The 13,071-nt window shown below is 43.6% G+C and overlaps 1 protein-coding gene across 1 annotated transcript in view; it reads right to left on the reverse strand.

Moving 5' to 3' along the window:
- Positions 1 to 959: 959 nt before the first annotated feature.
- The window catches only part of EIF1AX (eukaryotic translation initiation factor 1A X-linked), a 77,758-nt gene continuing 65,646 nt past the window's right edge, over positions 960 to 13,071 (reverse strand). The window contains exons 4-7 of the mRNA XM_063955756.1: positions 12,353 to 12,403; positions 4,731 to 4,812; positions 4,556 to 4,647; positions 960 to 2,439 (exon numbers count right to left, since the gene is read on the reverse strand). Coding sequence (XP_063811826.1) covers positions 2,434 to 2,439; positions 4,556 to 4,647; positions 4,731 to 4,812; positions 12,353 to 12,403 — 231 coding nt within the window. The 3' untranslated portion in view covers positions 960 to 2,433. The remainder of the gene's footprint in view (positions 2,440 to 4,555; positions 4,648 to 4,730; positions 4,813 to 12,352; positions 12,404 to 13,071) is intronic.

The following is a 13,071-nucleotide window of genomic DNA, read 5'->3' on the forward strand; positions in this document are numbered from 1 at the left end:
CCCCACCACTAAAAATTGCTTTGGGAAGTCCCAATGTTATCCTGTGGATAACCTGTGAACCCTGCCGGAGAAATATACGTTATGTTAAGAAATTACCGTTGATAACGGTATGTCTCCTATGTCCACAGGTATCGCACCCTGACGCACCTGATTAGAGAATCTTTATACTCACTAACCTCTTCCCTCTTGCATGGAAGAGTGTGCATGTGTGTTCTTCTCGCCTGAATAGGGTTCTACATAATGCTCCTGCCTAAATGCTTTGGAAACAACTGATTTGACTGAGTCGGTGGGCGGGATTATATGGACAAGCCCGTTGCATCCTGGGAGGCCAGAAAGCTCGCGATCGTTTGGTGCCAATCCTCTGTCGCTCCATCATATCCCAATGTTATCCTGTAGAAACCTGTGGATATAGGAGAAATACCATAACGTATATTTCTCTCTCTTCCTGTAATATTTAGTTTAGGAAGAACTCGCCTTCAGAAAGTCCAATATATGAGCAAGGCAAAATTTATTTGCTGCAGCCATATGGAAACAAATCATTCTCTCAGCTAAACCAACTGCCTATATTACAGGGGCATGAAACCTGCTCTCATTTGTAAAAGCTATTGTAGTCCAGATATTAAGATGTTACTAATAAGTATCTTTTAGAGTCTGTATTTTTGGCTGACACTTGCACATGCAGAATCACGATGTAGGTGTAATATAGATTGCTATATATTTATAATGAAGCAAATCACATATTTCCAAAATGTGTACTGTACGGTCCATCATAATAGTATCAAGGTGCACAATTTCACTGTAGTTTTATCAAAGCAAATATGACCAGTTTGTTTTCAAAGCTATACCATATGTACTGCGTCTGCAGATTTCAGTACGCAAAAAAAAAAACTAAAATTTTATGTACGCCGCTGTATGCAAATACATTTTTATTTATATAAAAAAATATACTACAGAAAATATCCAGACAAGTCTTTATTAAGCATTTGGATGAAATCTTTTTTTCCATTCAGAAGTCACAAATTATCTCTCCATTATAACAATTTGGGTATAGAACACTGGGTTATGAAAACACAGGCCCTTTAGTTTCAAACTTCCATGAATCTGTACACAATTCAATTCACATGCTATACAACATAATGCAGCCCAAGAGGAACTTGCACACCAAAGAGGGAGAAAAATACACACATTGTGCATATATTTTATATGAGCACATATCACATTCTTGATAGTTTATATACTATACTGCTCGTCTCTTAACTAAAACAATGCCAAGACCCTGTTATCAACTATGGGTTTCAATATGAGAAGCAATTTAAATGATGGGACTATGTAATTCAGCTAATGCCAAATTACAAATTAAGCTTTCTAGCATAGCAACGCCAAGTTCAAGAACTTACTGTATTCAAAAATGCGCAAAAACAGAATATCCTGAATTACAGGTTTTGGCAGGTAATAAACATCCAGTAAACCTTATGGGTTAAGCACAAAGCAGCAACAGAAATCATATATACCTAAACGCATTCGCAATTCGGAAAAATAACCCTAGGACCACCCTCCTAATATGTTAGTTAAGACTATGCAACTTTTCCTCTTGTTGGTGTGTAAGTCATCTAGTGCGCGCGTAAAGCATTTTCTGTCTAGTAAAGAGAATGATAAGGCTCTTAAGAACACAATGTTTAAGCATTTATTTGATGGGGAAAACTTTATATTATATGAAAAAAACAAAAGAAACTCAGTAGGTAGGCCTCATCTATTATTCTAATTGTTCAGTTCTGTATAGTGGCATGGTTTATAATTGCAAAATTCATTGATAAATCAAGGAATAAGTAACTGTTCTCTACATACAGATGTAGCTGCTCTCATCTATCCCGCATCTATCTGCAGCCTCCATGTATTACTATGGGTGTGCGCGCACACACACATCATAATCGCGGGCAGACTAGGCACGCAAGCTTTGCTGCTAATAGGACGCATGCCAGCAAAGCAGAGCATGGAAACATCTGCAAGGTGTATAAAATGTCACGTGGTAAAAACATTAATTCTCCAGACTGAGATTGGTACCACCACAAATAAGTCTTATGGCACCCAACAGAGAGACTCTGGGTCTGCCAATTAAAACAAATCTTAAAATGTTTTTAATACAAAAGGAATATCAAAGAAAAATCATCATAATTACAAAAAAGAAAAAAAAAATCTTTGCCATACCATATACTGTAATACCATCTTTTACAGGCAGAGAATGCTTTAATGTTCATGTGTTCCAAAACATCCAGCATTGAACTCTACTGAAAAATATAAATACTTTAAAAAGTGATTTTTTATTATTATTGGAGTGGAGGGAGAGTATCATCTCTATAGGAGGACTTCACTCAAAAAACCAACACATCAAAACTGGAACCCGCAGCAATTGGAATGGAATAAACGTCTCTCTGATTATATCTGCAAAGAAAAACAAGTTAAGGAAATTTCAGATGTGACCTTAAAACCATCTGATCCCCCCCTCCTCCCAACAACAGGTACTTGACATAAGATACGGCTTAAGGTGCATACACACTGGGCGTTTTTGCCCAGCGTGTATGTACAGCGATGATCTCTGACATCGCCGGGCTGAAAATCGCTCAGTTCATACACACAGCTATTTCCCCCCTGCCCAGCGATGTCAGTGGGGGTGAGCGGCTTTCCATAGCAGGACATTATGGAAAGCCGTCCACCCCGCCGTTCATGAAGCAGGGGCGCGCATCAGCGCTCATCGCCGGGGAATACACACTGGGCGGTTTTCAGCTGAAAGCAGCTCAACACACCAAAAGTGAGCTGCTTTCAGCTAAAAATCACCCAGTGTGTATGGGCCTTAACACTGATAACTGCAAATAAACATGTTACCCATGGTTTGCTGTAAAAGTGGCCGCATAATATATGTTTGAAGGTGTCAGTTCACTATAAATACTTACTGATCTATGTTCTCTTTATGCATGTTTACAGTATTAACGAATAGGCAGTGTACGGGGATGTTACATTTACACGCAGACAGCAGTATCAGAATTCGTATTTGAAGAAATGGTTTTATTTCATCTAGATGGATCAATAGCATGTGTCTCATATGTGACCCTACACAAATTGATGCCTCCTGGAGTCAGGAAATTAGACAAAGATCCATTCATTCTTCAACAGCCAGATCAGGTCAGGAAGGTTATGAATTTCCCCTCCAGGGAGCAGTGGAATGTCGTGCCTATCTGGCCTAACTCCCCCTCCTCTATCTATTGCAAGATAAACTTGGGAGTGTATGATCCCTTAAAATGTCCAGTGTCCAGCACTGAGCTAGTTCAAAAAAAAAAAAAAAAAAAGTGTTAGGCTTCTGAAATATTATTTTCCTTTTGTTTTCTGTGAATTATGTACTGTATTTCTTTCATATTTGTGATCTTATAATATTTTAAATTATACCTTGGATTATTTTGTTCGGATTAAAAGATAACCAATTCTAGTGTATTCTCCATGTCTCTTGGTGAATCTGCGCGCCTGTGGGGCCAAAGCTACGTATCTAAGTGTAAGTAAGCATGCAGTTAATTCTGTATGGAGGTAAGATAAAGAGCTTACCTAGTGTTGTATCACTAAAGGAACTTTAGCTGATGGCAGTTACCGGGTTTCATTAACTACATGTGCGGAGGTAACCATAAGTGGCGATTCTCAGTGACTTATCTGGAGAATTGGCTGACCAGTTGTAACAGGCAGCTACAAGATTGACTGAAAATAACTGTTGGGGTTTTTTCCACTGTCAAAATTGTGAAACCTATGCACAGAATTGTCTGACACATTTGACGTTATTTCTTCTGTACATTTAAAATATTTTATTTATGGAAATGTGGTCCTAAGTATCATCAGTGGTTTCTAAAGTGTACTCATTGCTTTCGAGTGTCACTAATATCCTAAAAGACTAAAGTCAGGATGCTCTTTAATATAGGTACAGCACACAAAACATCCGAGAGTAGGTGGTCAGTGTACTTCAAAAATCTTGGCAGATTCAAGAGTGATTCATTACCAGAGTAATAAAAAAAACAAAAAACAAAATCCAAAAGCCTAAAAGCTGGGTACACACCTTAAGATTTATCTGTCCAATCTGTCTGATGGGAGCAAATTATAATCAACCATTAATTTCCAAACGCTGGAAAAAAAGACAATGGCCGTACAAACAAATTGGTGACATCAATTTGTTTTAACAAATTTATACAATAATTTTTGTCCATTTTCGGGCAAATGGTTAAGTGTCATTTGCTCCCAACATTACTAGATTTTTGGTCCCACCAGACTGGGCTTTGGAATCTTTAGGTGTGTACCCAGCTTAATACTCTGCTGCATGTCAGAGAACAGTCACTAACAAGCCAAATGAGTTTGTAACCTTGTTTTTCTGGGACCCATGCTCAGCTTCCTCTAAACACCAAGATTCATCCACTATGAACATCAATAGCTTTGTAATGCACTGACTTGTAGATCATTACATGCTCATAACACTCAGACTCTCAAATACCTACATAAAAAAAAAAAAAAAAAATCGCACACTTACATCATCAATATCTTCATCATCATCTCCAATGTCGTCAAACTGGATTTCATCATCATCACCAGGACCAAATGTGTCCGTTTCATTGATTTTAGCTGAAAAACAAACGCATCAAATTATAGATCATATTGTAGGGTAACTGCATCACATAAGATACAGCTAATGTGGCTGACATTACCATGTTCTGGAAGTTCACCATATGCCTTCAGACTTCTGGCTTCGTCTGCATTGTATTTTAGGATGACATCTGCTTTATTATCCTGGTAAGAGAATGTAGTCCATTAATATCGCTTACTGAATATTTTATAAAACATCTCCAAAAACGGATTTTCAAAGAAAGTGTGGAGACTTCTTACTGATTCGCTGTTTTTTTAAATTATAAGTTGTTTTTTTTAGGATACCAAAGAGGGAGCTGAACATTTGGTACAGATAATTATGGATATTCACTGTTGACCATTAATATAAAACAGAAGAGGTACCTAGGTCACAGTGCTTTTCCCATATTACTCACAGAATATAGCAAACAAAATGTAATTATAGGGCTTAACAATTCATTTAAAACAACAAGCACTGCTCTGAGGCTTTTGCAAAATTGCCAAGTGCATGGTTAACTCACAGGAACAGTAGTTGTGTGAAGTCATTAATTAACCCCTCAATAAATAGTTACTTAATCTTTATGCTTTTAATTTTGGAAGGGACAGGAACAAAGATATGCACATAAAAGTATAAAAATAAACCTCAAATCTATTCTAGACGGTACCTAGTGCCTATGAGGTTATCTAGAATGTCCCCTTCTTCACCTTTAAGCTGGACGGGAAGGTCAATTTTTGGAGATCCAGCAGAGAGGGGGCGAGAGCACAACAGAGCCCCTTGCGGGCTCGCCACAGGTTTCCACTCCATGGGCGTCAAGGGCACCCATGAGTAGGAATAGAACCTGTGTGTGTCGTCATTCGGCATTGTGAGCGCTCGGAATTCCGGCGTCGGAATGGAGACCGCCGGGATCCCGAGCGCCAGTCGCATTATCGCATACCCTTGATGCTAGCAATTCCTTCGTAGCAATATTTTGTAAGAACTTCTCCAGCTTGTGAAGAACAAAACTTGGTTTGTGGCCTCCATCAAGCAAATTACTTTTCTTCAGGATAAGGTAAATAATTGTAACCCCATATGGAATCCCTGGTTTGAGTCTAAATCTCTGTTTTTCTCCCACTACTATACAGTAACATTTTATTTGCTATCCAGACTCCCATTATGCTGCAGTTGGTGTAAATACACCAGTTATCAAATGTATCTATGGGATGTGGTCAGCATCCCAGCAGTGCAGGCACCAGAACCCCCGACCACTGGCATCCCAAAGGTAAGTATTGGGTTGAGGGTTTAGACACCACCGGGACCTTAACTGCCACCCCCTTCACCACCACTACGACCTTCTTAGCCCTAGTTGCAACCCCAGGGGCTGCATTTTAAAAATAGTGATGCAGTGGTCACCCCAAATGTTAGCTTTCCTGTATATACCTATATTTTACTTCCAAAACGTATTTTTGAATGATATGTTTTGTTGTTCGTGTTCTTTATATCTACTATTGTGTTGATGTTATTCTGACGTTTTCGCTTTTTAAAACTTGTCATTTTTACTTAGTGTCTTATAATAGTCTTTAGTACATAAGACATTTCAACATTGAACAGCACAGAGAAAAAAAAATGCTAATCGGGACAAGAATTATCTGCAATGATTCATAATATAATTGGCAGAGAGTTTATGAATATTGAGATAGATATATATATATATATATATATATATATATATATATATATATATATATATATATATATATATATATATATATATATATATATAGATATATATATATATATATAAAGAATTTACTCACCGGTAATTCTATTTCTCGTAGTCCGTAGTGGATGCTGGGTACTCCGTAAGGACCATGGGGAATAGACGGGCTCTGCAGGAGACTGGGCACTCTTAAAGAAAAGATTAGGTACTATATCTGGTGTGCACTGGCTCCTCCCTCTATGCCCCTCCTCCAGACCTCAGTTAGGGAAACTGTGCCCGGAAGAGCTGACATTACTAGGAAAGGATTTGGAATCCAGGGTAAGTCTCATACCAGCCACACCAATCACACCGTACAACTTGTGATAACCTTACCCAGTTAACAGTATGAACAACAACTGAGCCTCATTCAACAGATGACTCATAACAATAACCCTTTAGTTAAGCAATAACTATAAACAAGTATTGCAGAAAGTCCGCACTTGGGACGGGCTCCCAGCATCCACTACGGACTACGAGAAATAGAATTACCGGTGAGTAAATTCTTATTTTCTCTGACGTCCTAGTGGATGCTGGGTACTCCGTAAGGACCATGGGGATTATACCAAAGCTCCCAAACGGGCGGGAGAGTGCGGATGACTCTGCAGCACCGAATGAGCAAACTCAAGGTCCTCCTCAGCCAGGGTATCAAACTTGTAGAATTTTGCAAAAGTGTTTGATCCCGACCAAGTAGCAGCTCGGCAAAGTTGTAAAGCCGAGACCCCTCGGGCAGCCGCCCAAGAAGAGCCCACCTTCCTTGTGGAATGGGCTTTTACTGATTTAGGATGTGGCCGTCCAGCCGCAGAATGTGCCAGCTGAATCGTGCAACAGATCCAACGAGCAATAGTTTGCTTTGAAGCAGGAGCACCCAGCTTGTTGGATGCATGCAGGATAAACAGAGAGTCAGTTTTTCTGACTCCAGCCGTCCTGGAAACATAAACCTTCAAAGCCCGGACTACGCCCAGCAACTTGGAATCCTCCAAGTCCCGAGTAGCCGCCGGCATCACAATAGGTTGGTTCAAATGAAACGCTGATACCACCTTTGGGAGAAAGTGGGGACGAGTCCTCAATTCTGCCCTGTCCATATGGAAGATCAGATATGGGCTTTTACATGACAAAGCCGCCAATTCTGACACACGCCTAGCCGAAGCTAAGGCCAACAGCATGACCACCTTCCACGTGAAATACTTTAGCTCCACGGTCTTAAGTGGCTCAAACCAGTGTGATTTCAGGAAATCCAACACAACGTTAAGATCCCAAGGTGCCACAAAAGGGGGCTGAAAAATGCAGCACTCCCTTAACAAACGTCTGAACTTCAGGCAGTGAAGCCAGTTCTTTTTGAAAGAAAATAGATAGGGCCGAAATCTGGACCTTTATGGACCCCAATTTTAGGCCCATAGACACCCCCGACTGTAGGAAGTGCAGAAATCGACCCAGCTGGAATTCCTCTGTTGGGGCCTTCCTGGCCTCACACCAAGCGACATATTTCCGCCATATGCGGTGATAATGCTTTACAGTCACATCCTTCCTAGCTTTTATCAGCGTAGGAATCACTTCATCTGGAATGCCCTTTTCCGTTAGGATCCGGCGTTCAACCGCCATGCCGTCAAACGCAGGCGCGGTAAGTCTTGGAACAGACAGGGCCCCTGCTGTAACAGGTCCTGTCTGAGAGGCAGAGGCCATGGTTCCTCTGAGATCATTTCTTGTAGTTCTGGGTACCAAGTTCTTCTTGGCCAATCCGGAACGATGAGTATAGTTTTTACTCCTCTCTTTCTTACTATCCTCAGCACCCTGGGTATGAGAGGAAGAGGAGGGAACACATAAACCGACTGGTACACCCACGGTGTCACTAGTGCGTCCACAGCTATCGCCTGAGGGTCCCTTGACCTGGCGCAATATTTTTTTTGCTTTTTGTTGAGGCGGGACGCCATCATGCCCACCTGTGGCAGTTCCCAGCGATTTACAATCTGTGTGAAGACTTCTTGATGAAGTCCCCACTCTCCCGGGTGGAGGTCGTGACTGCTGAGGAAGTCTGCTTCCCAGTTGTCCACTCCCGGAATGAACACTGCTGACAGTGCTAGCACGTGATTCTCCGCCCATCGAAGAATCCTTGTGGCTTCTGCCATTGCCATCCTGCTTCTCGTGCTGCCCTGGCGGTTTACATGGGCGACCGCCGTGATGTTGTCTGACTGAATCAGTACTGGGTGGTTTTGAAGCAGGGGCTCTGCTTGACTCAGGGCGTTGTAAATGGCCCTTAGTTCCAGTATATTTATGTGTAGTGAAGTCTCCAGACTTGACCACTGTCCTTGGAAGTTTCTTCCCTGAGTGACTGCCCCCCATCCTCGGAGGCTTGCATCCGTGGTCACCAGGACCCAGTCCTGTATGCCGAACCTGCGGCCCTCGAGAAGATGAGCACTCTGCAGCCACCACAGCAGAGACACCCTGGCCCTTGGGGACAGGGTGATCAACCGATGCATCTGAAGATGCGATCCGGACCATTTGTCCAACAGATCCCACTGAAAGATCCTCGCATGGAACCTGCCGAAGGGAATTGCTTCGTAAGAAGCCACCATCTTTCCCAGGACTCGCGTGCAGTGATGCACCGACACCTGTTTTGGTTTCAGGAGGTCCCTGACCAGAGATGACAATTCCTGGGCCTTCTCCACCGGGAGAAACACCTTCTTCTGTTCTGTGTCCAGAATCATGCCCAGGAAAAGCAGACGCGTCGCAGGAATCAGCTGCGACTTTGGGATATTCAGAATCCAGCCGTGCTGTTGCAACACTTCCTGAGAGAGTGCTACGCTGACCAACAACTGCTCTCTGGACCTCACCTTTATGAGGAGATCGTCCAAGTACGGGATAATAACTCCCTTTTTCCGAAGGAGTATCATCATTTCGGCCATTATCTTGGTAAATATTCTCGGTGCCGTGGAGAGACCAAACGGCAACGTCTGGAATTGGTAATGACAGTCTTGTACCACAAACCTGAGGTATTCCTGGTGAGGTGGGTAAATGGGGACATGCAAGTTAGCATCCTTGATGTCCAGCGACACCATAAAATCCCTCTCTTCCAGGCTTGCAATAACCGCCCTGAGCGATTCCATTTTGAACTTGAACTTCTTTATATAAGTGTTCAAGGATTTTAAATTCAGGATGGGTCTCACCGAACCGTCCGGTTTCGGTACCACAAACATTGTGGAATAGTAACCCCTGCCCTGTTGAAGCAGGGGGACCTTGATTATCACCTGCTGGAGGTACAGCTTGTGAATTGCCGCCAGTACTACCTCCCTTACCCTGGGAGCAGCTGGCAAGGCTGATTTGAGGTAACGGCGAGGGGGAGTCGCCTCGAACTCCAGCTTGTATCCCTGAGATACAATTTGTACAGCCCAGAGATCCACTTGTGAGCGAACCCACTGGTTGCTGAAGTTTCGGAGACGCGCCCCCACCGCACCTGGCTCCGCCTGTGGAGCCCCAACGTCATGCGGTGGACTTAGTGGAAGCAGGGGAGGATTTTTGTTCCTGGGAACTGGCTGCCTGGTGCAGCTTCTTTCCTCTACCCTTGCCTCTGGCCAGAAAGGATGCTCCTCTGACCCGCTTGCCTTTCTGAGGCCGAAAGGACTGCATTTGATAATACGGTGCTTTCTTAGGCCGTGAGGGAACCCGAGGTAAAAAAGTCGACTTCCCAGCAGTTGCTGTGGATACGAGGTCCGAGAGACCGTCCCCAAACAATTCCTCACCCTTATAAGGCAAAACCTCCATGTGTTTTTTAGAATCAGCATCACCTGTCCACTGCCGAGTCCATAATACTCTCCTGGCAGAAATGGACATTGCATTAATTCTAGATGCCAGCAGGCAAATGTCCCTCTGTGCATCCCGCATATATAAGACGACGTCTTTTATATGTTCGATGGTTAGCAAAACAGTATCCCTGTCGAGGGAATCAATGTTGTCTGACAGGGTATCAGTCCATGCTGCTGCAGCACTACACATCCAGGCTGAAGCAATAGCAGGTCTCAGTAGAGTACCAGAGTGTGTATAAACAGACTTCAGGATAGCTTCCTGCTTTCTATCCGCAGGATCCTTTAGGGCGGCCGTATCCTGAGACGGCAGTGCCACCCTTTTAGATAAGCGTGTTAGCGCCTTGTCCACCCTAGGGGATGTTTCCCAACGTAACCTATCCGTTGGTGGGAAAGGGTACGCCATCAGTAACCTCTTAGAAATCACTAGTTTCTTATCAGGGGAACTCCACGCTTCTTCACACAAATCATTTAATTCATCAGATGGGGGAAAAGTCACTGGCTGCTTTTTCTCCCCAAACATAATACCCCTCCTGGTGGTAACCGGGTTAATATCAGAAATGTGCAATACATCTTTCATTGCAGTAATCATGCATCGGATGGCTTTTGTAGACTGTACATTTGTCTCATCCTCATCTACACTGGAGTCAGACTCCGTGTCGACATCTGTGTCTACCAGAGCCAGAGGGCGTTTATGAGCCCCTGACGGCTTCTGAGTCGCCTGGGCAGGCGCGGGCTGAGACCCCGGCTGTCACAAGGCTGCTGCGTCATCGAACCTTTTATGTAAGGAGTTGACACTGTCGGTTAAGACCTTCCACATATCCATCCAATCAGGTGTCGGCCCCGTCGGGGGCGACACCACACTTATCTGCCTCTGCTCCGCCTCCACGTAACCCTCCTCATCAAACATGTCGACACAGCCGTACCGACACACCGCACACACACAGGGAATGCTCAGACTGAGGACAGGACCCCACAAAGTCCTTTGGGGAGACAGAGAGAGAGTACGCCAGCACACACCACAGCGCTATATAACACAGGGATTTACACTGCTAATAAGTGATTTTCCCAATAGCTGCTTGTCTGTATCGATTTGCACCTAAATTTATGTGCCCCCCCTCTCTTTTTAACCCGTCTTGTACCTGGATACTGCAGGGGAGAGCCTGGGGAGCGTACTTCCAGCGGAGCAGTGAAGGGAGAATGGCGCTGGTGTGCTGAGGAAGAAGGCCCCGCCCCCTCAGCGGCGGGCTTCTGTCCCGCGTTTTCTGTAACTTAATGGCGGGGGTTTGTACACATATACAGTTAACTGACTGTATTATGTGTATTTTATGCCAAGAGGTATTATGATTGCTGCCCAGGGCGCCCCCCCAGCGCCCTGCACCCTACAGTGACCGGAGTGTGTGGTGTGCTGTGGGAGCAATGGCGCACAGCTGCGGTGCTGTGCGCTACCTTAATGAAGACAGGAGTCTTCTGCCGCCGATTTAATTGCTTCTTCCATCTTCTGGCTCTGCAAGGGGGACGGCGGCGCGGCTCCGGGAACGGACGATCGAGGTCAGGCCCTGTGTTCGAACCCTCTGGCGCTAATGGTGTCCAGTAGCCTAAGAAGCACAAGCTAGCTGCACGCAGGTAGGTTTGCTTCTCTCCCCTCAGTCCCACGTAGCAGTGAGTCTGTTGCCAGCAGATCTCACTGAAAATAAAAAACCTAACAAATACTCTTTTCTAGCAAGCTCAGGAGAGCCCACTAGGAGCACCCAGCTCTGGCCGGGCACAGATTCTAACTGAGGTCTGGAGGAGGGGCATAGAGGGAGGAGCCAGTGCACACCAGATAGTACCTAATCTTCCTTTTAGAGTGCCCAGTCTCCTGCGGAGCCCGTCTATTCCCCATGGTCCTTACGGAGTTCCCAGCATCCACTAGGACGTCAGAGAAATATATATATATATATATATATATATATATATATGTGTATGTATGTATGTATGTATGTATGTATGTATGTATGTATGTATGTATGTATATATATGTGTATATATATATATATATATATATATATATATATATATATATATAAAAATCTTCTAAACGAAAATGTAAACGGGCTATAAGTAGGATGAACGAATTGAAGTTTACATACATGCAGTCAATAAAAATCTACTGACATAAAAGTTAATACATACTTGATAGTCTCGTAAGCCAACCAATATAATGTCTGACGTGTTGATCCACACCTGGTGAAAGTATTAGTCATCAGGAAAGAGAGGGGATGGGAGAAAATTAAGGTCACTAGTAGTTACTGATATACAGGAAAATAATGTGATTCAAGCAATAAGCCATCAATACATTAATAGCATTAAATGCACTTTCTACAAGGTAAGACACGTAAAGAAATGAATAAGTACCTCGTCATCCGAAAACGGGGCTGTTTCTACTGAAAACACACAAGTTTCACTGAACCTGTGTGTTTTCGGGAGATTTTTTTTTTTTTTAATTAGGCGACCAAATTGGATAGCCTGTAAAAAATATATCAATGAAACATCGGAAAAAAAAGTGCGAAAGTGTGAAGTTTTTCGCACCCGATGTTGTTTCACCTTTAATTGGATAACCCCTAGGTCTCTTGACTTATACTAAGGGGCCTATTTATCACCATCCACATCCAAGGATGCGGATGTGGTGTGATAAAATCACCCGAATCCGCACTGTGATAATTGATTACATCTTATGGATGACAATCTGCAGAATCATCAGGGTATATTTCTGGAAAAATACCCAGATGTCCTGCTGCGCCACAACCGCCGGGTCGACCTCCCCTGTCGCGACTACCCACCGCCAGTAGATACACTTACCAGTCCAGGAAGCCGGTGATCGTTGCTTCTGCAGGGCTGCAGGATCCTGTGCG

This window comes from Pseudophryne corroboree, chromosome 2, assembly GCF_028390025.1.
Source record: "Pseudophryne corroboree isolate aPseCor3 chromosome 2, aPseCor3.hap2, whole genome shotgun sequence".
In the NCBI taxonomy this organism is placed as follows: Eukaryota; Metazoa; Chordata; class Amphibia; order Anura; family Myobatrachidae; genus Pseudophryne; species Pseudophryne corroboree.